The sequence below is a fragment of the Paralichthys olivaceus genome, chromosome 24 (genome assembly GCF_024713975.1).
Source record: "Paralichthys olivaceus isolate ysfri-2021 chromosome 24, ASM2471397v2, whole genome shotgun sequence".
Lineage (NCBI taxonomy): Eukaryota > Metazoa > Chordata > Actinopteri > Pleuronectiformes > Paralichthyidae > Paralichthys > Paralichthys olivaceus.
In genome coordinates this window covers 7,825,138-7,850,311 of record NC_091116.1, presented here as the reverse complement: position 1 = coordinate 7,850,311, position 25,174 = coordinate 7,825,138, and the positions used below count along the sequence as shown (strand labels likewise).

The 25,174-nt window shown below is 44.6% G+C and overlaps 1 protein-coding gene across 4 annotated transcripts; it reads right to left on the bottom strand.

Moving 5' to 3' along the window:
* Positions 1–266: 266 nt before the first annotated feature.
* On the bottom strand, positions 267–25,129 carry LOC109644830 (lysine (K)-specific demethylase 6A). 4 transcript variants are annotated; one of them, XM_069520616.1, is made up of 30 exons: positions 24,951–25,129; positions 24,749–24,812; positions 17,806–17,914; positions 17,487–17,536; positions 16,922–16,980; positions 16,002–16,122; positions 15,699–15,753; positions 13,754–13,788; positions 12,965–13,058; positions 12,554–12,680; positions 12,188–12,286; positions 11,880–12,099; positions 10,263–10,400; positions 8,215–8,346; positions 8,049–8,117; positions 7,827–7,934; positions 6,990–7,400; positions 5,899–6,797; positions 5,294–5,423; positions 5,095–5,200; positions 4,799–5,004; positions 4,626–4,687; positions 4,258–4,332; positions 4,018–4,166; positions 3,812–3,926; positions 3,541–3,728; positions 3,081–3,222; positions 2,872–2,998; positions 2,261–2,431; positions 267–1,487 (listed from the first exon to the last, which is right to left on the bottom strand). In XM_069520616.1, the coding sequence occupies exons 1-30, from the start codon at positions 25,127–25,129 to the stop codon at positions 1,458–1,460; spliced, it is 4,470 nt and encodes a 1,489-aa protein (XP_069376717.1). In that variant the 3' UTR covers positions 267–1,457. The 4 variants fall into 4 exon arrangements, with proteins under 4 accessions (XP_069376717.1, XP_069376718.1, XP_069376719.1 ...); XM_069520617.1 differs by having other exon boundaries at positions 6,990–7,397; XM_069520618.1 differs by lacking the exon at positions 10,263–10,400.
* Positions 25,130–25,174: the final 45 nt, after the last annotated feature.

Below are 25,174 nucleotides of genomic sequence, written 5' to 3'. Positions count from 1 at the left end.
GATCTGCATTGTAGAAAATGTTCTTCAACAGTGTAAAAAAATGTCGTTAGGAGTACGTCAGGATTTTTTTAAATAAAAGTGAAAATGAAGAGAAACTGTATAAGTCCTGAACCTGGCATACAGTGTAGGATTCTGTGTGTCAGTCTACAGCTACATTGTCTGCTGGGTTTCAGGCCTGTACTCACACGCATTTTCCACTTGTATTATTCTAAATAACTAAAAGTAGTCTGTGGTGTGAATGACGACATTGAAGCAATGAAAATGGATAATTTGACAACTTTGTGTTTATTGACTCATCATAAAACATTCTTCAAACAATAAAACAATTTTAAATGTCCGTTTCTGTACAATGCTTGCTAAGCAATTTTATTTATATATAGAAAATGTAAGAGGAGTTGTGTTAAAATGACAAAACTCCTTCAAATTTAATGGCAGGTACTCTGGGAAAAAATAACAGCATTCCATCGACAAATTTTTTTTCCAAGCAATAAATATGTATTTATAAATAGTGTAAATTTACATCAAGATTAGAAACAACAAAACAAAAAAAATCACAAATTAAACTTTATTCCATAAGTCTATGTGCAACCCATTTTCTTTGTGACTTGGCTAGTAAGTTTTTTTTCTAGTTATTTCCTTTTTTTTTTACCTAAGAAACCAACAAAACGCCGTAGTTTTGAAAAGAACAAGACAAAGATAAAACATAAAAGCTGTATAAAAAAAATAAAAAAGAAAGAAAGAAAACAAAGAAATCACCTAAACTCTTCACATTACAAATGTTTTTGGGGAGATTTTGCTGTCCAAAGAGTCTTTGAATTACCATCTATACCATAGAAAAAGAGCAGTTAGGCTAGTGCTCCTTAGAGGGAAAAACCAAAGAGAATTCAGGGGAAATCTATAAATCAAATCCAACATATCATCCTGTTACCAGAATAGAAAAAGAGAGAAAGGGAAGGAGGGAGAAAGGTTGTCAAGTCAGTAGTCTTTTATGGGTGGTGTTGCCAGTTGTGTCAGTGAACAAGTATCTACAAAACATTTTTATCACGCCTTAAAGAATCCCGAACCCCCTGTTCCCAACCATTTTTGATTAAGTCCTCCAGTAAAACAGGGCAGAACCATTGTCATTAGAGGGGGCAGGCGGGGAGGGGGAGACAAGTCCTGTTTAGCGAGCTTGGCGGCGCCCCCCTCTGGAAGGGCCGGGCCCAAGCACTTCAAAAAACAGGTTGCATAGACAGACACACTCAGCCTCCAGCCGTCGCTATGGAGACCAGCCATATGAGAAGGGCGGTGGAGAGGGCGGGGGAGACGGCCTTGGCTTTCCTGAATATCAGAAATGGTCCGTGTATGAAGATGTTTGTTATGTTCCATTTTTTTTATTTGTTTATTTATTTAATACAAGTTCCGGTGCATGGGCATCACGGCTCCGCAGCAGAAGAAGAAAGAGGCGTCGCCTAATGTCAAGATGAAGATGAATGAAGAGGAGGGGCCTGGGCGGGAAAATGATACGAGAATTAGTCATTGAATGCATCACAGGCCTCTGGGGTCATCAGGTCAAATACCACAAAAAAAGAACTATGTAAAGTTTTACTGCAGATATATTTGGCTTTATATGTATAAAAACTACTGTCAGTGGCTGCTTAATATTCAATAAAGTAACAAACACTGCTTTAAACTATTTCTTGTAATTAAATTGAATATAAACCACTCTCCAGTCACCTAACAAACTTTTTTATTATATATAAACATCCCTGACTCTTTGTTTGGGGTGTAACCTATGAGCATATAAAGGAAACCGTGGGCCATAAAATACAAGTCCGACCAATGGCGATGAGTTACTGATATTAGGGAGAAAAACTAAATGATTGATGCCAATATATCAGCCAAAGTAAATATATAAAAAAATTGGCAATGATTCCTTAGAAGTAGGTTTGATATTTTCCAGTTTAACCATAAACTTTATTATAAATAACTATAAATCCAAAGAAAACACAAATAAAACCAACCTGAAATAAGAATTTTTTTTTTCCATGAATGGAAACATTAATGCAAATCTTTTGTGTAAAATAAAAGTTTCCATATCAGCAAACATAAACTATATATTGGTCGGGCTTAAATTTCTACCTCTAAATTTAAAGGAATGGGACTGAAATGAGAACCTTTCAACCATCGGCACTGAAAAAAGTTTGTGTCAGATAAATCCGTACTGGGTCCAGTACTCTGAGAGAAGTCCAGCTCTCCTTCACTCTGCCGAGCGACTTACTAATGTGAACTGGTCGTAGACCTGCATCAGGTCCTCCATCCTGTGCTGCTCCAGCACCACAAAGTCGTCCAGTGTTGCGCTGCCCTTCCTGGCGCAGTCCTGGCAGTGGACCACATGCTGCTTCTTGGAGAGGAGCTCGCGGCGCACAAACAGCAGGTCGAACACCTCCACCTGTGAAGTACGCACATGCTTTATTTATTTAAAAACACACTTTTGCTCTAGAGCTCTGCGTGAGGATGAACTGCAGGCACAGACTGCAGCGATGATGTCATGAACAGACTGATCCTGGAGCTGCTGCACAGACAGTGAGTAATGGAACGATTGCTACGACACAATAACAGCAGATGTTAAACTGAGATGTTTCTGCTCGACAGCCGAGAGCCCTGCACTCAAATCATCCATCAACCATTAGCATTAGATGTTAGTGGGCTGAAATGAAGTCGGTCTTCGGTGCACGACACTGAAGCAAGCAAACTGTCATTGTGTTATTCAGGATGTGAGCGGGAGCAAGCACATGTCGAGACAATCAGAAAACGAGTTTTGAGCGATGTGAGATCCTGTTTGAATTCGCATGCCATGGCGCCAAAATGTTCCCAGTGCGCTCCACTGACCTCGCAGATGGTGCAGTAGTGAGCCGGTTCGTCCCTGGTCCTCGGCTTCAGTACGGTCTCCTTGCCCGCTGACACCAAGGCTTCCTTCACACTCTGGCACTGCTTCAATGTCCGCAGCAAGCAGTACCTGCCACAAGAACACATCATTTAAAAAGACGTCTAATTCAAACAATCTCAAAGTGCTAAATGTGACGGATTCTGTGACTCACTTGATCATCTCAAACAGCTTGTGGTCAGACACTTTGATGTTGCGAGCCATGTTCCAGGAGAGGTGCACCATGGGAACCATCGACTTGACGCTCTGGAGCTTGTTCCACTCGTAACGCTCCACCGCCAGCTTGTACTGGTGAGCTGAAATTGCAGATAAAGATTAAGATTTAAAACGTATCCGAGGTCGATGTTAAGACCAAAAGCTGGGATGCACCGAGTAATATGGAAACCTTATTTGACCTTTTTCAAAAGGTCAAATAATTAGCAAAAATAACATTTTAAATATCACAGGAAAGGTCACATGAGATATACAGTACCTCCTGATTAAAGAGTAAATATAGAAACTTTCCCACTGCTGCATTACCAGATGTTGTTTTACTTGTCTTCAAATCCTAAAAGATTGTCTCAGTGTACTGTATCTGCAACGTTAACCAATATCCCATGATTCAATGCCCGTACCCGTGAGAGGTCCCACATTCCATGCAATGTTGTTGCACCAGCCAATGGCCTGCACCCAGTGCACGGTGCCAGTGTTGAGCCACACCAGGTCGCCCGGCCGCTGGATGAACCGGTAAACAGGCACGTCGGCCTCGTACAGGTCCTCCAGGTTGGGCCACCACGAGCCCATCAGGAAGTTGATGTTGTTCCTGGAGGTGAGGGGGAGAGAGAGAATTGTGATGGATGCATGAAAGAAAGAGGAGAAAGGAGAAAGGAGAGAAGATCATCTTACTTTTCACAGAAGTTGCTCATCACTCCCCAGTAAGGCTCGGGCACAGCGAACCACTCACAGTCTCCTGGTCCGATGTTGATGTTGACGGCACAGAAGTTGTTGTGCTCCTGGTGACCTGGAGAGACAAAAGCGGAAAATCCTCACTGAGCAAACCTACACATCAAAACTGACTGAAGCAATAACCCGCCACAGAAATAAGCACTGACCTGCTATCCTGCTCCCGGGGACCTTCATGTAGAGCTGAACCGTGTTCATACCCAGGATGGTGTGACCCACGTGGCTCAGCAGGTTACCGGCTGATACGACTCGAGCGAAGGCCGGGAGTTTGCTGAGCTCCTGGAGCTGCTGTTTCCACCTGGTAGAGAATGAAGATGAGGAGATTATGAAGTCACCGGCTTTTGATCAGAAATAATCAGTGTCAAGAGCAGGAGGAAATCCACACTCACTTCCTTTCGTCCGACACATCGATGTTGGTTCCAAACTTGATGTGCTTTAAGGGTCCTCTTCTCTTGCGAGCAACACTGGTGATACACATGGATATAAAATTAGCCATTGGTCACCATTTTCCAATGTTACACTCAAGAAAGGGGGACGTAGCAGAAGTTGGTCAGCGAAAAGGTGCCAAACAATATGACATAGCGTCTGAACTATAATTTCTTGGGTGGTGGCTCACATGCTGGATATTGTTTTGCTTTTAAAACCATCCCTCAAACAATTCAGCCAAGCCAAACCAAAGTAAATACTGGCGCAAATAAAATATTTAAAAGTCTGGAGCTTTCTGAAGGAGAAAACAAAAAATCCAAACATCACGTACCTCTCTGCTGATGCTGGCTCTGCGTCCGAGGGCTCTTTCAATGCCTTTTTCTCATTCTCCTCCTGAAAACAAACAAGAAAGTATCATCAGATCTCCTTCTGTCTCTCTGATCTGATCCTAAATATGTTTCTTTTAAGTGGACTCCAGGGGGCGCAGTTCAAAACATAACTGACCCGCAGGGATTCCTGGAAGGAAGCAGCCTGATACTGGGCGTATTTGGCGATAGTGGTGTGGGCGCGGGCGCTTTCGCAGCGCCACATTTTCTTGGTGCCGGCCGGGTCCCAGTTCTCGTCGGCAGGCTGTGAGAGCTGAGTCCAGACCTCCACCAGGTGCTCGGGGTTGGCCTCCACCAGCGTCTTTGTGGAGAACAGACCTAGGTCTGCAGAGAAATGGCAGAGACGGCTTTATAAACTTAATTTAATGAAAAAATATGCAATGCAGCATAACATATTATAAACAAAGAATTTACCCAGTTTGAGAGCTCCAGCTAGTCCTCTGATGACAGTGACGGGGTTGGAGGGGTTTGTGCAGAACTGGTGCAGAGGGGGGAAGAAAGCATCCCTCTTGTTCTCCAGCTGGTCGGGCAGAAAACAGGAAAGTTAAAATCCATACAGATAATGTTTCATGCATCTTAAAACTGCTGGCGTCTGCCCCTGAGTCGTACTTACATAGATGCTGGGTGTGGGGGGGTTGAGCTTGTCTTTGGGCAGGACTGGCGAGGGTGGCGGGGGTAGCCGGGGCGGGGGGCACTTATCAAGGAGGATGCTGCTGTTGGAGAGACCGTTCTTCCCCAGGTTCCTGTAAAATATGTCATTCACCCTTAGACTTGTCTCAATAGTCTCATACCTCACATCTCATGTATTTAAATACCTTGTAAATTATCAAATTTAAAACTGCAACCAAATGGAGGAAACCATTCAAGTCTGTTCGGACTAATATCTGCATGGCAACAAGACTGCCCAGTCGCCTTCAGTGTTGTTTACAGTTACATAACATTTTCCTCAGTTCCTGCAGTTACACTGCTAATCCACTGGGAGGAGATATCTTCAAAAGTAAAAAACACACAGTTCAACTGCTGCATGTCCTCATTTGCACCGACTGTAAATACAATAAGGTGTCACACTCAACTTTATGTCTATATCATTTTGGAAAACTTGCAAGAAACATATCAACCAAGGCTGAATTCCTTTTGGTATTATCTTCAAGCTAGAGCATGAGGCAGCATCTGCAGGAAGCTGAATAGTAGAAATAACACGAGGCAGTGCAGTCTCACCTGCAGGCCTTAAGCACGTCTGTGGAGCTGGGGTAGATGGAGACTGAAGATGACGATGACGAGCTGTGTCCATGTGGGGGCGTAGCTTTAAGACCCGTGATGGCAGGCGGCTCGGCCTTCTGCGGGCTCTGGGAGTCCTCAGAGATGCCCCCTTTGCCGTTACCATTCACGGCCGGTGCAGAAGATGTGGCGGTGGTGACAGTGGCGGATGCGGTGGCAGGACTGTGGACCCCAGTTTGGGTGTGTTCTGAGGATTTGGGTGAGGGCGTGGCCGTGGACATGGCGGAGATGGGCGAGGAGGCGGCCGAGCTGCCCTGCGCGTGGGGGGTTGAGGGCAGGACGGCCGGGTGGATGTTGTTGACTTTCTTGTGGGTCTCGGGCGTGGCGGATGCTGTGGATACAGTCCCTTCTGACGGTCCCTCGCCCACATCAGGCCCCTTCCCCCCCGCCAGCAGGGCAGAAAGTCTAAGATTGTCTGCGCTAAGGCTCGGCTTCTCGCCACCTTCTGCCATCTTGCCGCCATCCCCCGAGTGGACATGATTGCCGAGGCCATCTGCCTGTGCCTTTTTGCCATCAGCCGACGGCAGCGGTGATGGCGTCTTGCCCTCCGTGCCCCCGTTGCCAAGGGATGCGGCCGCTGTGGCAAGGGCGGCTGTGGTGTTGCTATCTTTGGTAGCGGACGCACCGGGTGCTGCTCCACCTGAGGTAGAGGAGTGCGGGAGGGAGGGAGGGGATGGGAGGTGGTTGTGAGGCTGCTGCTGTGGCGATGGGGCGTTAGTGGAATGTCCAACCTGATTGTTGGGGTGCACAGGGGCAGTGGAGTTGGGGGTCTGCGAGTGAGAGGGGGCCCCGTCACTGTTGGAGCCCATCGCATGTGGAATAGACCCTCTCTGAAGCCCCTGAAGGAAGAAGACAGCAACTATTCAGATTGGCAGTTAAAACAAAGCACTGAGGGTCTTTAATAAAGCTGCAAACATATTTACAATAATCTGACGTTTAAACGAATGATTTTTATAACCAGGAGCGTAAAGTAAGAGTTGTGGACTCCACCCTCTTTTCCAGAGAATGAGGATGTTGTGACGACGTCTCACCTGAGAGGTGTTTAGGTGCAGGGCCTGGTGCGGCGCAACGTCCTGTGTTTGCGTGCTTGTGCAGGTGTGAGGTAGCAGTGTTGGGTCGCCGCTGCCGGCAGGTTGCAGGTAAGGCACGTCTCCGTTGGGCCCTGTGTCCGTCGGCCCTGGCTGATTATTACTACTACTGTTACTACTCTTACTGTTGTCGCCCACGGGGAGGGAGTCCGAGGGTCCTTGCGTCCCGGGGCCCATGGGCCCGTTGGCCAGCAGCTGCGGCGGGCACAGGGGCCGGTGGAGTCCCAGGTGGGGCCTGGCGGGGTGGAGGCTGGGGTTTGGGGAGGGGAGGGAGTTGGAGGGGAGGGAGTTGGAGGTGGGGCCGTTGGGGAGAGAGGGACGCACCTGACCTCCTGAGGCGTTCTGTCTCATCTGCTAAAGAAAACACAAAATCCAAGTAAAGCTTAAAATCAATATCTTACCTGGAGGTTATTTATTATATTTGAGTAAAACTGGCTGAAGAACCCGAAGGGTGAGCTCAGATCGGAAAAACACACCTGATGAGTCACCGGTCAACATGTGTTGTATTATGTGACCACACATGCCAGGATGTGAGCAGACTGAGTCACATGTGATAGGCATAGACAGGCGTAGATCTTTATGCATACATGTTCTGTATGTTACATTTTTGACGTTTTAAACAGAATTTTTTTTCTTCCCATCATGGGTACATGTGTGCATCATGTACAAACAAGGCACAAGCTACTTATGCGTATGATGTAAAAGATGTATAAGATAAAGCTCGTATAGGTTATTTGGTCTTTGACTCAAGTCTGATGTGCGTGCACGTAGTTTTTTTACCTGGTGCTGGTGCTGCTGCATCATGGCGAACTGAGCCTCCAGCTGCTCCAACATTTGAAGCTGCGGTGGCTTCAAGCTGGCGCGGTTACTCCGCAACTGTTCCAGCACCTGAAGGACAGACGGGGACAAACCCCCCCATTAGCTCATGCGAGAGTGGAAAATGGATGCAGCCTCAGCTAAGACGACTTTAAAAACAATTATATAAAATACTAAGTTGCCAACCTGTAATTTCTGTGGGGAGAGGTACCAGCTGGGAACTGGCTGTGCTGGATTACTGGCCCATAATTCACCCTGGAGATAAAAAGACATTTTAGGTTAAATTAAGGAAACAGGCTTTAAAATGCATGGGTTTAACTCTGCATATTATGAGAGTTACCAATAGATTTACCTTAGTTGGGCTGGAGGCTCTCTTCCTCTTGGCTGGGCAGGACTGGTCCTCTGCTTGGCCCAGCGAGCCCAAGTGAGGGGGCAGAGACTGACCCGAGCCCCCTCCCTCTGCACTGTGATTGGGCTTACAAGCCTATAGGGAAAGGGGTGGCGGAGGCGCAGGCAAAATGGGAAACAAAAGGAGGACATAAAGGCCACAGAAAACAGGAGGATAGATGGAATAGAGGAAAAGGAAATTGGGTGTGGAATATAAAATGCAGGGAGGATGGGGGAGGGAATAAAAAGCAATAATGCGTTGTTTATTTACCGAGGCGTAAAGCGGCAAAAGGGAGGAAGAGGTGCAAATAAAGCAGGGGATGGAGAAAAAGGAAGAGAGGAAAAAAAGGAGAGCAATATTGTCATTGGATGCTGGCGCATAAACAAATAAGCAGGACATGTCGAGCCAAACATTCCTGTGGATCTGAAGGTGTTGCTTCATAGGGCAGCGACAGCCCGGGGGGATTTCTCCTGTTAAGAGGAATGCTGGTGGAAATGTACCACTAGCGCTTCTCATCAACACCCGCAGCGCTCACAGTCGTCACAGTGACTCGCTATGATTCTTCACAGAAATTCAGTGCTTTTCATTTTCAGAGTGTGAAGGGAATTGCAGCAGTTTGAGCAGAACTCGACTTTTAAAACCAAGGATTACAACACGTTTCACACACTGCAGAGCCTTACCGTGACCTCTGAGGGAGCCTATGAGCCAGATGTGACTGATCAGAAATGTAGTTTCCCAAAATATTTCTTATTTTCTCTTTTTTGGTACAAGAATGTCTTGCATGAAAAATATTTCTTGCATTATAAAAACAAAATCAATAATCGATTGAGTAAGATTTCTTAAATGTAATATACAACATTCACATCTGTCACATCTGGACCATTTTAAATCCATCCATCTGTTAACTTCTCAGCTCCATTCACACTGGAATAGGTCTCACAGTGAATTGACTCTCACCAAGTCAAAGCTGCTAAAAATCAACATATTCCAATGCCCACGGGTCAATAGCACAACAATGATCACGCACACAAACATGGGACACAACAGAACCACTCGCATCTACTGTATGATGAGCGTGGATGAATGAAGTGATGATGGGGGGGGACACTAGGGGGCGTTGCTGAGGGGCGTTGTGAGCAGCTGCAGGACATCTAAGGTCAACTACTGAAGAGGACGGAGGGGAGGAAGATGGGACAGAGCCAGTGGGAAGCCTGGGCCAACGCTACGCCAGCACGACCTCACCAATCACACCGGGGCATGGGTAAAAAGCCAAAAAAAGAACGGGCCCAAAACGTCACTGAGAATTAGAAACACAGCCACTTGACTTTGAATTAAAGCACTTTAATCTCTTCACAAAGGCAATTTTGTCCTGGTCCGCACCAAAGCAGATTAAGAGCAAAACAGTGCGGCCCAGGTTGAACAAGTTTGCCTCCTAAAAGTGGGATTTATCTGTGAACTGCAGGGGGTGTAATCCTGAATATACCACATTGGATTAAAAGCAGGATTGATTGAAGGAGAAATTAAATGTGGGGGGTGGGAGAGAAACCTGCATAAGTGCTTTGAATTTTTTTATTTTTTTTTTATTTGAGCGTGATGGGTGAAGCCGAGCATGGTGCGCTGGGGAAAAGAGGGGGGGTGCAGGGGGGGGTAACACTTGGCCGGACACGCCTCCGCGTTTCAATAGGGACGCATTAAAGCTGCCACGGACGAATTGCGGTCGCCAATTGAAACAGAAACTGAGTGCTTACAGTGTTGCAAGGAGGTCAACGTTCATGTTGCAGCGTGGGCTGTTTTCTCTGTGTGGGAGGTGGCGTTGCGCTCAAGTGTTACCCGTGCGTATGTGCAACAGTGCATGCTCTTGTGTTTGACCTGCAGGTATGTCTGTGTGTACATTACGATTATGTGTCTCGAGTGTGCACTCAAAGGGAGGAGGAAGGGAGGGATGGGAGAGGAAGGGGTTGGGTGAGGGAGGGTTGGAGGAGGGGTGTAAGTTGCTCTATCTGGTCTCTCACCTGCTGTGGTGCACTGCTCAGGCCTCCCTGCCTGGAGGTTAGCTCGGCTGGGATTGGCAGACTCCATGCCTCCTCAATAAGAGGGAGCATTTTACTTTTACCCTGTAGGCTACTGAGCTGGGGGTTACTCAACTGAGCCTAGGGGAATGGAGAACGACGTGAAAAAACAAAAAAAAATAATAAAACACAAGGCTTTTCTTTAAAAAAAAGAAACGATGACCTCAAAACAAGGAAATGATCAGCAATGGTAAATAGGTAGAGGTTACAACACAAGTGAGGTTGTGATGTGTTAACTTGTGTCCTGGCTGGCTGATTACACCTGTGTCATGTACAGTATCAACCACACAAGGAGGTATTGCTAACTTGGATGACATTCAGCAACAAGTAAATCCCAAACACAGTAAGACGTCCATTAAAACAAGCAGCTGCGCTTGTCTTAATGCCACGAGCTTGTGCTAACGTAATAACTGGTGGAAATGCAACATTCCCTCATGCATATGTAAAGGAAAAATGACAGTTGGGACAAAAATAGAGATGAGTAAATCAACACATGAAGTATGGGGATTGTTTGAGCCCCGGTTGCTAATCTGATAAATAAATTACTACTATTATTCTCCAAGAGGGCAACAGAAGACTTGACAGTTGAGGTTAAGTTAAAAATGTGAGGTAATAAAGCCCAGGGGGAAAAAAACATCCTGGATTTTGAGCCATGAAATCATTTAAATTTCAACTCCCTGGGAAATTCCATAAGCTATGGACTCATTCAGCACAGTTGTGGCCTGATGGGGATGTTAACAAAGAACAGCAGAAAGGCAGCACGGTGCGATGGTGGCTGTGCACAGGAAAACCTCTGTAGACACGACATTCTTTCCTCCCTATGCTGGTGGAAGTGGAGTTTTTGGGTTTAAGAAGGATCAGGAAAGGAAGCGGAGGAAGCCAGCGCCTGCTTTATGTCACGTTTACGACAGTTATGTTATTAGTCAGCGGTAAGTCCTCTTTTCTATCTGCATTTGTGGCATTATCGTCTACATAAGAAATCCCAAAGTGATTTAGCGGGAGAAGAACAAGGGATGTCCCAAACTGATTGAGGTATTTTTCAATCGATCAATAGATCTGCACCTGCTAAATAAAGCCTAATACAGTTCTGATGCTTTACTTGTATGTGCACCGAACTGAGTTCTGTTAAGAGCACGGTGAACGAGCACGGTGAACGAACTAACGGCAGCCAGCAGCTGAAATGAATGATACAGCCGGATGCATCAGTTACCACCAAGCGGAGCAGCGGTAAAAAACACTGATGCTCATCTCTTGACACTTCCACATTAAATAAGTGAGTATAAAAAATATTATAGAAAACCTGTTTTACTGCCTTAGGCCAGAAAAATCAACGTCGCTACTTTCAATTAAAGATATTTACGCTGGCAGTTTGTGTAGAGAGCAAAGTGACGACAGTCATTTCAGTCACTTTGCATCTATTTCAGCCACATTTTGCAGGTGGCTCACCTGTAAAAGTCTGTTATTGGGAGACAAGTGCATCTCAGCTTCATATTTGGGATTATCAGGCTGCAGCTGCATCCAAACAGCCGCCTCCTGATTGAAATCCCTCTCTCCACCCACCTGCAGGCATTTGATGCGATGGGTGAGCGCGGTGGTGTTGGTGCAGCCCTTGCTGCGTGTGGCGTTGATGTAGCACTTGATGGCGTCGTGCGGCTGGTTGCAGGACTCGTACAGCGTGCCCAGGTCCATCCAGGCGGCGGCGTGGCTGTGGTCCAGTTGCACGGCGCAGATGTAGGCCTGGAGGGCGTCCATGGGCTGGTTCTGCTGCTGGTACAACACCCTGAGAAGAAACATATGAGGATTTAGGTCATTCCAAAATATCCATTCAGTTGACAATAGGGACCAACTCCAGCCTAAATGATGCTTACCCTATAGAGCACCAGGTATCTGCACTGGCCTCTGTTTTGTCTATGGATTGCCGATAGGAGATGAAGGCGTCCTGGACCTTCCCAATACTAGAGTAGCACCTGCAGGAGACACGGGCTGTCAGGGTCGTGCTACAGACATGGGAAACTATTCATCACATGAAATGTAGATGTGAGGATACATAGTTGTTATTTGTTAAGCATCAGACTTGACTTCCTGTGTATATTTTACAAATAAAACAAGCACATCAAGTGGGATGTGAACAGACAAATACTCCAATATTTGAGATAATACATCAAATTTCTTTCAGATAAATGAAGGAAAAAAAAAAGGTTGAATATTAACCAAATAATGTTTTTGCAACGTACCTGCCAAGGAAGTACCAGGACTGTCCAGAGTTGGGGTCGGCCTCCAAAGATTTCTGCAGACACTGGATGGCATAGCTGTCCCTGCTGGCTCTGTCCCCGAGCTGTTCAACTGTGTGATGCATCCAGCCTAGAAGATGTCAAATTAAGCAGTCTCTTTAAGATAAAGAGGAATTTTCAACACTTAAATCCAAAACGTGTCTCGATGTTGGGCTTAATCTCCGAAGATTTCAACAAAGAATTTCTGACTCATCTGCAAAGAAAACCTAAATAACTAAATAACACATAGCACCAACAAACACAAGTTTCACAAGTAAATAAAGTTTCCCAAAAGAATCTGCATAAACGCTGCTTTCACTATCTACACAAACTTAACACCGAGCAATTGTGTTTGCCAAACTACCGCCGACTTACCAAGCTGCTGCAGGGTAGTGGCCTTCACCTGTGCAGGAAGATCCTCCGTTTGCAGGAGGCTCTCATAGGCCTCCTTGGCAGCCCGGTATCTCTTCTGGATGTGGGGAATAGAAAGGGGTTGGTAGAGGGCATGTTAAACAGAAAAGGAGTAGGAGAAGGTGGCGAGGGGGGGAAAGAGGGGAGAAAACACAAAAATTAGAAAAGGGTAAAGTTGTTTATACCATCACAAATTCAAGCCATCCCTACTCCTCCAAATGCAGTTTTGCATCTAAATATTTGCTGCTCAGTGGCTCCGTGAGACTGAGACTTCGAGTGCAGTGTTGTGTTTTGATTTTAAAACAACAACCGCGAGTCGTGAAGCGCCACTACTCCCAAAGCTGCTGAGCGCTACTGTACCTCTCCACTGAAACCGGAATAAAGCGAGAGCGACCACCAGCATACAAAAGAGGGGGGAGACAGACTTTTCTTGTTTCCGTGGCAACCCCGTCGATCGGCTGAGAGTAATCTCCTATCCCCTCCCGCATACCACCCACTCATGCAAGCACCCTGCTCCCTCCTCAATTTGTCAGCACCTGGTTCGAGATACAAAAAAAACAAGGCTATCCCCAGCATTGGTGGACCCTGTGATTTAAGACTGGTGGTGGGGATAAAAGGTACAAGCTCAGCGCTGGACATTAAATCAGCATGCAGCACTTCACGCTCACAATTACAAGTGACAGAAATAACACAAATGACTTGTGTCCTTGGGAGCAAACTGAGGGAAGGTTAAAGAAAAGAGCAAGCACTTACCTGAATCTCATACAAATGAGCAATGTGGAACTGGACTGTGAAAGACAAGAAGTGGAAACATGTTAGTTAGAGGTAATTTAGCTTTTACAAAAGGTTTCCCACCCCAAGTCTTTGTAAAGTAATGCTGCCTGAGGTTTCCCTGTCCACATTAAGTGTAACAGACCAGATAGAGGTAGCTGTGCTCCTGGCAGCACCTTCCTTTGTCTGGAGCGCTGCAGTGTCTGATCTAAGCTGCTTGAGTGACTCTCAGCAGATGGAGAGAGAGGGAGAGAGGGAGAGAGAGAGAGAGGGAGAGAGAGGGAGAGAGAGAGAGAGAGAGAGAGGGAGAGGAGGGAGAGAGAGGGGGGAGAAGAAAGACAGGGGCTGCTCTTCCTAAGTGTGTGTGTGTGTTAGAGAGAACAGGAATGAGGAGGGGGGGCACAGTGAGGCAACAGCAAGAGGCTGGGCAAAAAAAATGGATATTGCTGTCGCCAAGGTAACAGGTACCGTGGTGGGAGAGATGAGAAGGCGCTGGCATATCAAATAATACCAGACTGAAACACGGCAGCTGGACATAATCTCAAGCGCAGGACCAATGTTATGTGATTTAATTCCATTTTGTTTTTTTCAGGCACACAGTTCGAAGAATAAGATGCGATTAAAAGACATATAGAGTAATTCAACAAATACAAAGAGCACAAGATCCATATCTCCTACACTGTTGCCATGAATCATCAAGCAATTTAAGTTTGTCTAAAAAATGACTGCATATATTTCTACCTTTGTGGCGACTAAACCTCCACCCTGATGGACGAATCTGCAACTCAACATGTAAACAATGCTTTATAACAGTCCTCTGAAGGTCATTCAGGACAGCAGCAGTAATCTTACCACACGGCCTGACCCAAACTTCATAGAAAAACCATACAAAAACTCAATCAAACATTAAAAACTGTTACTCTGCATTTTTACTTCCAGCTTCTGTAGTCGCATCAAATTACAAGACTCACGATCGCACAGCAATTTTAAAATGATTACTCTGGAGTTCACTTGTGTACAAAACAAATAAATGTGGTGAGAGCACACAGCCCTGATGGGATCCACAGGGTCCTTATTAAAATTGTGTGCAAGAATGTGGTTTAATTCAATTAAAAGCAGAAGAAAAGTCAATAAAAGTAAGTGTGAAGCAAAGGGATCTACCATGTCATCAGTGTTTTCAATTAATTACTCAGACTGTGGCAGCCCGCCATACTATAATTTGTCCCGCCACGGTTTCATAATGAACCAAAAAGGTTCTTTTACACACTCATAATAACGTAAGGTCTGTAGCTTTGGCTTTTCCGAGGTTGATTCATTGTTGAACTGTGCAGCGCTCCTTGCCTCGTGTCCCCATCGTACAGTCCTGTTCCTAGCAGAGCTGTAATTGTCCCCAAAATCTTTCCAGTGGAATTAAAATTTCAGGCTCCAGAGTGCGTAGGTCAGTGTTGCGGCACCGAAGTTGAATATTGCAACTGCACATAAGTCAATGAGGTTGGTTGAGCTCACTTTAAATACTTGAAACATCTACTATTGTGAGAACAAACAGATCACCTTGCATTTTAAGAAAAAACAGAACCGGTGTCCACAATTAACAGCACATACACACGTTTCTACTTCAGCTGGTCGCAACTAGCTCATTCACGTCCAGCAAGCTCAGCGAAAGAAGGAAAAACATCCACCAATAATCACAATGATTATCATATTCGTAGCTTGACATAAAACAGACAACTTTCACTCTAATTCCAAAGATGCACCATCAAGCATGGCATCATGTGTTTCTAGTCATATCACAATAAATATATAATGTATTTGTAATGCATGTTAGGGGAATAATACATAAAAAAAACATATTATTCATATTTTTCTATTTCTTTTATTAAAATCCTAAGTCATAAATATACACATACAAATCAAAGATATGGCTTACTTTCAGCTTTGGACAAAGTGCAGGGGTTGGAGTCAATCAAAGCCAGCTGAAAATGCTGCCAGAGAAAATGGGTAGAAATCAGTAAGAGCATAATTCTGCTTCATTTATCAATGACTGTCACACAAAGGCATCGTCACAGTGGGAGCACTGTTCCATTTATGCTCGGCTCCACTTGCTGCCACACAGGAAGGCAGAGCTTTTATTTTGCAGAACATACCTTGCAGAAGTATTATTCTTAATGCTAGTTAGACAAAAATGTGTGTTGATAGGACCTCATATGAGGATACGTTGGGCGTGACCTACCTTTAGGCTTGACTCATAGTCTGTGTTGACTTTGAACATGAGACCCAGGCGAAGGTGGATCTCCTTGGCCCGGGAGAACCCTGGGTCTATGTACAGCACCTCCTGGAATGCTTTGATCGCCCTGCAGGAGGCATGAAGAAGTGATGAAGAGGAGGAAGAAGGAGGGGATTTAAAAGAAATACATAGGACAAGAAGACAAACAGTAGGACTTGGCTGCTCCAGTTGAAATAAGGTCCATTTGATCCCTTTTTCTGGTGGTGGAGGAACCAAACAATAGGTTTGCACACAACCAGAGCTGCAGCACATTCTGCTGGTCAGACAGTCAGTGCTCATTCAGGTCACGATGCATGTGCGCCATCTTGAACAGAATACTAAAGATGTTCAGTAACAGAGAGAAGCCCATTTTTTATTTGCTTGTCTCAGTCGTCGGAATCAACTAAAACTTCATTTTCTAAATGCTACAAGAAAAAATGTATGGATGAACATGTTCCTCCTTACACTGATCATGTGTCCAGAGGTTTACGCTGACTGATTTTTAGTCATTTATTTGTTACACACATTATTGTTGATTCAGCCAGCGCCAGTCCTCCTCCCTGGTTGTGTGGTTACCATGGAAACAACATACTGTAGGACAGCTTCACTCACAGGCAGTTTTTTTTCCCATCTCACGGGAACACATACACAACAACTGACCATGTATGGCTGGACAACACATCGCTCTTAAACACTTGAGTTGCCACCGTGTGTTATTTGCCTTCTGTGAAGTTTAATTATTAGTTTAGCAACAGGTTCATTTTTACAATTTGCGTAAAAAAAGCTCAACTGATTTGATTCCAGCTTCTTATTATCCTAGCCTCAATTCCAACTGACTCCAGAACGGTTTTTATTCAAATGAAATAAAAAGGGAAGTTGGCACTCACCACTGAAAGGCATTATAGTGGAAGTAGACCATTCCCAGGCCATACAGAAAGGCAGCATTCTGAGTGACGTGGAAAAAGGAAACATAACAAACAGATTAGATCCACAATGTTCAAGAAATCTACAAAAGTGAACCTCCAAATAGTAAAAGAATAATAATGTGCAGTGAAATTATATTTTATTGTTTAATTATATTCGCTCATGATTCCCTGTGGATAAAGTACATTTCTGGCCCTTCTGCCTAAACCCAAAGTTGCTGATTAAACCTTCATTACATCATCATGTCTTTCACACTCTATTTGTCATGAGCTATACATATTTATATACAAGAACATTGTGGCCATTCATACCAATAATGAGAAATCAATTTCACTGCAAAGTATCACTTTTCAGGAAAAAGAGTTGACATGAAACTCAAAACCGCACCGTACACCGGCATCTAAACTTATTGAGAACAGACATGCTTCCCGTGTATGAGTGAATGAATGTGTAGGAGAGAGGAAAAACGGTATATGTGTGTGCAAATGAAAGGATGAGAAACTGAGCATGCAGACAGGTGCATCTTACCTTCCAGTAGTCTGACTGTAAACTGTAGTACCTCTGGTATGCCGATAATGCTGCAATTAAAAGGAGAGGGAGGCTGAGAATTAAGGCAACTTAGGAAATGATTGTGAGCAGTCAGTGTTTATGTGGAGCTGTAATGGAGCCAATTAGCTACATGATACATTTCAAGTTTTAATGAAAGTTAAATTAAAAGTTAAAATCTCAGATTCGATGCTCAGAGATCAATTCTAAACCAGTGGATGTTGCACAGAGGGAAAGTGTCAAACCAACAACATCTGAGAACTGGTAGATTACACAAACCACTGTAGAGGAAATTACTCACCTTTCGGATAATCCTCCAACAGGAGGTTGAAGTGGCCGAGCTGGCAGAATAACTCCGGCTCCACTTTCCCCTCGGCCTTAAGGATGAGCGAATCGTAGCAGCGGACAGCCTGAAACAAACAACACAGGTCAGACGTGCATACACGCATTGCACTTGAGAAGAAAAGCATGTCAACATCCACACCTCTGTTATGCAAAGGCAGGAGCACGTGGGGAAGAAAGCAAGGGAGGAAAATCATAAAGGGGAATGTCGCACAGAACTTTTCAAAGTCACAGCATGGCTGACGTCAGCTTCCTAACTCTGGCCAAGTGGACTCAAATTCTGTTCAGCAGATAAATATCAGCCCCAACTTACTGGAATGAACTCTGCTGCAGATAAAGCTGCTTGAGGCCTTTTATTTTTAAACTTCTTATATTACAGATTTTCCTGTGCTGATAAAAAAGAGGCACAACAGCAGCTGGAGCCTGTAAACTGCATTCACGATACAAGATCTATGCAGTAAAGCAGCGTTTACCACTTCACTAAAAGCAGAGCTGCTATACGTGGTGCACTCGCCTGCACTGCTGTTTGTCTCCATACATGCACCAGTTTCTAATCTGAGTGCATATGCCAAGACGTGCATCATCATTTATCACCACTGACACTGCAGAAACGTTATTGCAATGTCATTAACCCTGAGGGGAAATATGTTCTGTACATTTGATCACTGCATGGGAACAGTAACAGCTACAATGCAACGCCTGGGGAACATTCCCTATTTCATGCCAGTAAAATATTCAAAATTAAAACGCAGAGTTTGAGTGTCAAACCTATGTTCTTACTTTGAGAATTCACTCACAGTTAAAGCAGATAATGAGCAGAGACATCACTCATGTAAGATCACACACATGTTGAGTAACAAGCATAGACTGCACTCCACTTCCTCCCACGATCCATGCGATGCACCCGCTAGACCAAACGGGAGTCTCAGTGGTCCATCGTGACGCTGTATGATGAGCATCAAATCACTACATTTCCAACAAAGCTCTGAGTTTAAGACGCATAAAGAGCACTGTGTTTTTGTGGCTTGAAATAGTCCAAAGCAGGATTCCCTGCTGCACTCTACCTCCCTTTAAACCATCAACCAAGAACATTGATTTACAGAAAGAACACCAAGGTGTACTAAACCCGCTCAATCTCTTTTTGGTGCCAGTGACCTTGCCAGTTTTCGAGCTATGCGGTGAAAATGAGATTTCTCTCGACAGCCTGAGCCCACAGAACTAGTCCTAGCTGTGAAAAAGAAATTGGTCGTATTGTCCACATCCTTTCCCCTACCAAGGCAAACCCACACGAGTGACCTCCCTGGCACACGAGGAGTCTCTGGTGCCACGCTGAGAACGCATCAAAGATAAGTCAGCTGGTCTCCCAATGCCGGGAGCCATACTGCCATTCAAACCCAAGGAGAAGCAGCTGCATGTGTAAATGGCATCCAAGTTTACACAGAAGTGTTAAAAGTCGTTTTCATGGTAAATCAACCACTTTTTCAACCCCTCTACACACACACTCACAAAGGCCGGCTGTTTGTCCTTCGTGGGTGGTGCCATCACATCAACTATGATAGAGACAAGTTGTTCCTCTTCAGACATGAAGAGGCAGAATCTGCACTCAGAAGACAGATGACTCTTAAGAACACAAGTGGCAGAGAGCGGTTCTCATTCATGATCACAGACCGCTACACTCAGTGGCAGCAGTTTGTATATTACGCAACCATGTGGGAGACTGAGTAAGAAACGGTTGAACGGCGTCCCTCAGTAACAACAGTGTGGCTTTTGATTTACAGGAGAGCGTCAAGAGTTTCACTGTTGTTTTACCTCTTCACCATGTAGATCCATCGTACGTGATTAGTTCCTATCAGGCTTTTATTGCATTCACTCCATTCCTGGGAGGATGCATCATCTCATTACTGAAGACTACGTTAGATACAGCTACATGAAATCACTGTTTACGTTCTGTAATTTGCTGCTGTGCCAGAGAGCAGTGATTGTGCTGAACAAAGGGTTTTCAAAAGAGGGCTGAGGGAGCATCAATGTGTAGATACATCTTAAAGGAACTGCACATGGGCAAAATGGGTTAAATTAAAAAAATTTTTGTCAACATTTATCATAAATTTATTTCTTCAACTGCAACTAAACCATCATTCAGCTAAAGATGCTTATTCTCATCAAACCCTGCAACATGTACATGAAGTATCCGACTGCATGTGGACACAAATCTACGTGGAGACAAATCACAGTGAGGTTTTCTACTGAATCAGACCAAATCTCAAAGGAAAGCACAGAGACCACAGGTAAAATTCACCACACAAGTTGGATAAATTAATTATGATTATCTGACGAGGTGAAGAAAACTCCAGTAAGTCAAAATTCTCAATTGATTAAAACCAATGTAATGTTTCCAGGAGATACAATTGCGATGTTCCAAGTCTAATGAGTCAATGAGGAAGAATAACCTAAATTGGAAGTAATATCACTCAAAATTCATGGACACACCTAGAACATTAGATAGGATTTGAAAATATTAAACAGTCAAACATTGACTTTATGTTAGAGGCTGCCAAACAGAGTGGTTATAATATTCCCTTCACTCAGTAACAACAAATGAATGCCTATACTGATCTGGTTATATATGATTTTTAAGGCACCATCGCTGTGTACATTATTTTATCAACCATGCATTCACATATACCATGATGCACCTGTATGTAGTTCTTGCCTTAGCTCACTGTTCAAACAATTTCTACACTACCTTGAAAGAGGATGTCTAGTTAACAATGTGTCACAAACTTCTTCTGTATGAAAACAGACACACCCTTTCAGACACAAACTAAAACAAACAATGCAAGCAGTGTTATCAGCAATTACACTACACCTAATATGAGTTGGGAACTGGGTCAAACAGTAACGGGCCTAGCGAGAAGATATTACACAAGAATGTGAAAATGCTGGGGAGAATCATTCCACCCTGCAAAGATAATTGCACAAAGCATCTATTTTGCCATGAAATAGTAAAAGAGACATGTTTTACTACTGACATCAATGAGGTCTGCTTTGTATTTGCAGTATGTCTAAGTACAGGGCCTTAATTAAATCTAATACTTCAAGGTCTATTCTAAGAGATGTTTTGCCAAACACTTTATTTCATAGTATCTTGTTGTGTGGTGGAGGCCATTGCTAATTAATGAGCAGGATCTGCAAGCAGCCTTAACTGTTTAATAGATATATTGGATTTTATATGATTTTTGAATCTGTGATGATGAACTTTTATCATTTGCATATGTAACTCACTGAGTTATTCTTACAATACCATAAATAAGAAACCTGCAGACATAACGCCGAGAGCTGCAATACAGACATTTTATTTTGGGATTGATGCAGTCGGTGACATGTTTTTTTATATCAACCAATCAGCTGCTTAATTTGCAGACGGCGATATAAACTTATCTAAACATTTTTAATCACTCAGACCAAACACAACAAGATTATCACAGCACACAACAGTAGGTGGTGTGGCTGGAGATGCTAAGTGGTGCTATGGTGCTGTCAGACCTATTAGCTGTAAACCCCGACTGATTTCAAACTAGGTGTGTGCCAATTCAATAACAGTACAAATGAAAAGACAATGACACATCCAGCAACATTATGCATTTGACTCCTCAGCCCTGTGTGCATGCTTATGAGTCAACCAGAATGCTAAGTGGCTGTTTGCAAATATTATTATTTAAGATAAACTTTATTTAACCCTGCGGGACAACACGTCCTCTGCAAACAACCTCCCCTAAGTATTTCAGCACAGAGGTCAGCTGCTGCACAGTGCACAGCCAGTGCTTTCGTCAAGGGCAATGCATGTGCAGTCCTAACTACATGTCTTTAAGCACTGCCTTCCCAGCCTGGAGGAAACAAAGGGAGGGCGCGCACACTTCCACCAACCAGGCCGTAGCATTCAACCTAAAGACCCTTCTTCCTGTGCAACCATCACAGAAACGTTATCGACAATGCTGACACACGTTGATAATAAAATTCACAGGACACCCACCTTGAAAGCTTATCTTCGGCAAAGTTATTCTATGTTTGCATCACTGCAATCCAGTTCCTGGTGATGATAAAGTGACCTAGTAATGTCAGCAATGTCGGACCCAACGTTATCTGCATGTACACAGAGCAACAGTGAGGCGATGCGATCACTACAACAAGGGTAGTCAGTCAAAACTAATGAGCGATGAGCAGAAATGACTCCATCAAACACATAAAACCCTCTAAATGTTGAAATGAGGAATGTGGCAAAATCAGAAATTTGATCACATTAACAGATTCAGTACAAAGCTTGCCCAGATGCAGAATGGAGGAGAAGGGAATTGAACTGCCAACCATCCAGTTAGTGGGCAACCTGCTCTATCTCCTGAGCCCCTGCGACCCCAAAATAACAACCCAAGTATCATATAGCGAAATAGTGTTTACGCTTTTGCAACCAATTATCTACAGCTTATTTCGATTAACCAATCATTTCTCATCGTATGGCATACATGAAGTGCACAGAAATGTTAGCATTTTCTGGTTGCACATGCAGAGTATTGCTCACCACTCCGATGGGTCAATGTCTCACAAATGCATTATGTGTGATGCAAGACTCGTTTTGTTTTTTTGGCATGGGAACAAACAGAAAAAGAAAGTAAAATACTAATGTATTTGTCCAAAGGTATAGTCCTCACAACCAAAAAGTTTCACAAAGTGTCATACTTTGTTTTCTGTCATGATTTTTTCTACTTTCTTGCTACTTGCAATGGAACTGACATATTTTCTCTCGGAAGTCTGTTTTGCAGTAGGTAGAGCATCAGTCTTACCAGGAGGTAAAGCAGCTTGTCCACTAACCAGAGGGTTGACGGTTCAAGCCCAATCTCCCCTGATCTGTGTGCTAAAAGGTACTAAACCACAAATTAACCCTAAGGGTTTAATATCTCTTAAATCTCTGTTTTATTCACCGTGTTTGTCACTTTGACATCTAACAACACATTACTTACTCAACTGTCAATATCAGTTTTAGTCGTACCACATTTTGTAGTCTTATACTGCTTAAAGACCTTTACAAAATTGCAATGTTAGAGAAAAGACTGTATCCTGTGTGCATCCTTCAACATTTGCTGACGTACTTGATTTGTTTACGGTCAGCCCTGTGCAGATGACTGCAACATTTTCACTGACAGGATGGGTTTTGGTTTGGTATCACTGTGCGCGGTGGACAAACAGAACACAGACATGCTGAGACTGATGTAATGTTGTAGATCTGGTTTAAGTGCATCATTTCAAATCCAGATATAAGTTTTCCCCATAAGACCTGGATTTGCTCATACCAAGGTGCACACGTGTGGGAATATCACAGGAAAATGTGACAATGACCAACCATAACAACCACAGCCTTCGGTAACACATGAGATAACAACAACACACCAAGAAGGAGCATGTTTTTAGAATGGACTGCACAGGCTACGATACAAAACATATATTTTACATACAACCGGGTTGTTTCAAGATGGATGGTGAGCGCTTAAGCATTATTGCTACACAAAGCATTTGAAAACACTTTAAAGCTTGTTAAAAAAAACATTGCATCACTACTGTTTCAAATGCAAACAGAATTAGAAGTAATGCATGTTGAATTGCATGCTCCGCTTTGAAATTAGGAAGTGCACAGTTTAGTTGAAACATGCAAGTGTAGTACACCAGTGCTTTTCTGCTGCTTCTGTGCAGCTAAGGCCCAGATGAGGAGCAGCACTTCCTGGGTATCCCACACCACCTAGCGAGCAGATCCGTGGCTGATCCCCCTCCTCAAAACCTCCAGCTGTCAAGAGCACCATCGAGATAAATCCCCCACAAGTGGGGCTTTTGCTCTTTGTTAGCCCGGCTCTGCGATGACCACAGGTACAAGTGTTTAACACGTAGGGAGCACATGCAGAAGCAAATGACGACTGTAAACAAAGGATCCTGACGCCACCTTAATCTGTGAGGTGATCACGTCTTTGCAAAGGGCTGGGATCATATGTGAGGCATTAAAACAACACGCCAGCGACACACACACGCGACCAGGAGCGGCGTGATCACATCAAATTGGTTCTACTGCCATCGGTGTCACTCCGCCATGTCCCGCCATCTTGGACAGGCAGCCAGCCATTAACGTTACTTGTAACGCTTGTCAACTCGTTCAACACCGACTCCAGAGCGACCTCGGGTACAGTGGATCAATGCAATGTCAAGAAAACAACACAAACACAATGCTTAACAACATGAAGCAATGCAACAACACACAGGGTGTAACTAACCTCGCGTAGGCTAAAGCTGTAGTGGTGCACAGAGGAAGACGGCTGCTACGTTAGCGTTACTTCCACCTACGTTATAGCCCTTTATGAATACATACGTGTAAAATGAGACATGTGTGAGTGTAATAGCTGCTGCATAACAACCCAACTACGACATAAAACTTTTAGAGTGCAGTGTTTGCAGTGATCGGTGTGCTACACAAAACCGTGACGACGTTGTGTTGTTGGTGGTGCAACTGCAAGCACACATGGATACGTTGTGTGGAATAGCTGGCCAGCTAACAGGGAAGGGTGGTAGCCTCGAGAATATTACGATATGTGGGTGCTAACAGGCTAGTTACAAGGAGAGAGGCATGGCTAGTTTGGCTAGCTGCAGGTGCAGGGTCGCCGATCATCGGATGAGAGGAGCTAACTAGCGAGCTAGCTCATAGGCTAACTGGGGGGGCTAGCTGGCCTTGGTGTCTTTAGCGAGAGGGCCACTCGCGATCACACAGGCTCGCTGCTAAGAGAGCAAATTCACCGCCGTGCATGCGGGGAAGGCTGGAGGAAGTGCAGGGGGAATCGGGTTGTATAACAACATCCAGTTAGATTCGCTACCTTCATCAACAGGGCCTTCGTTCTGGCGCCATCTTCATGAAGCTTCTGAAATCCAAACAGTGAGCTGCAAACAAGAAGACAACATAGGCGGCTCAGTATCAGTGGCAGAAGGGATCGGGGACATTCTCGACATGCGACGGGCGCAAAACAATTTAATTTCACACTGAGCGCGCGTGTGAGTGCACGGCGCGACTTTCCCGACCTGTCGATCCCGGCCAAACTGTCCCTCTCCGGGGCTGTCAGTGTCGGGAAGTCCTCCTCTGTTTCACTCGCTTTTCCCGCCGCCATTTTCTTTCCCTCATCACCACCAGAAGAAGCCGAGCCGAGACTCCGGGCGGCAGCGCAGGCAGCGGCGGCGAGAGACACACCGCACGACTGCATGGGAGATCGCGACGCGGCGGCACAACGCGCGGCTCCGGCCGAATC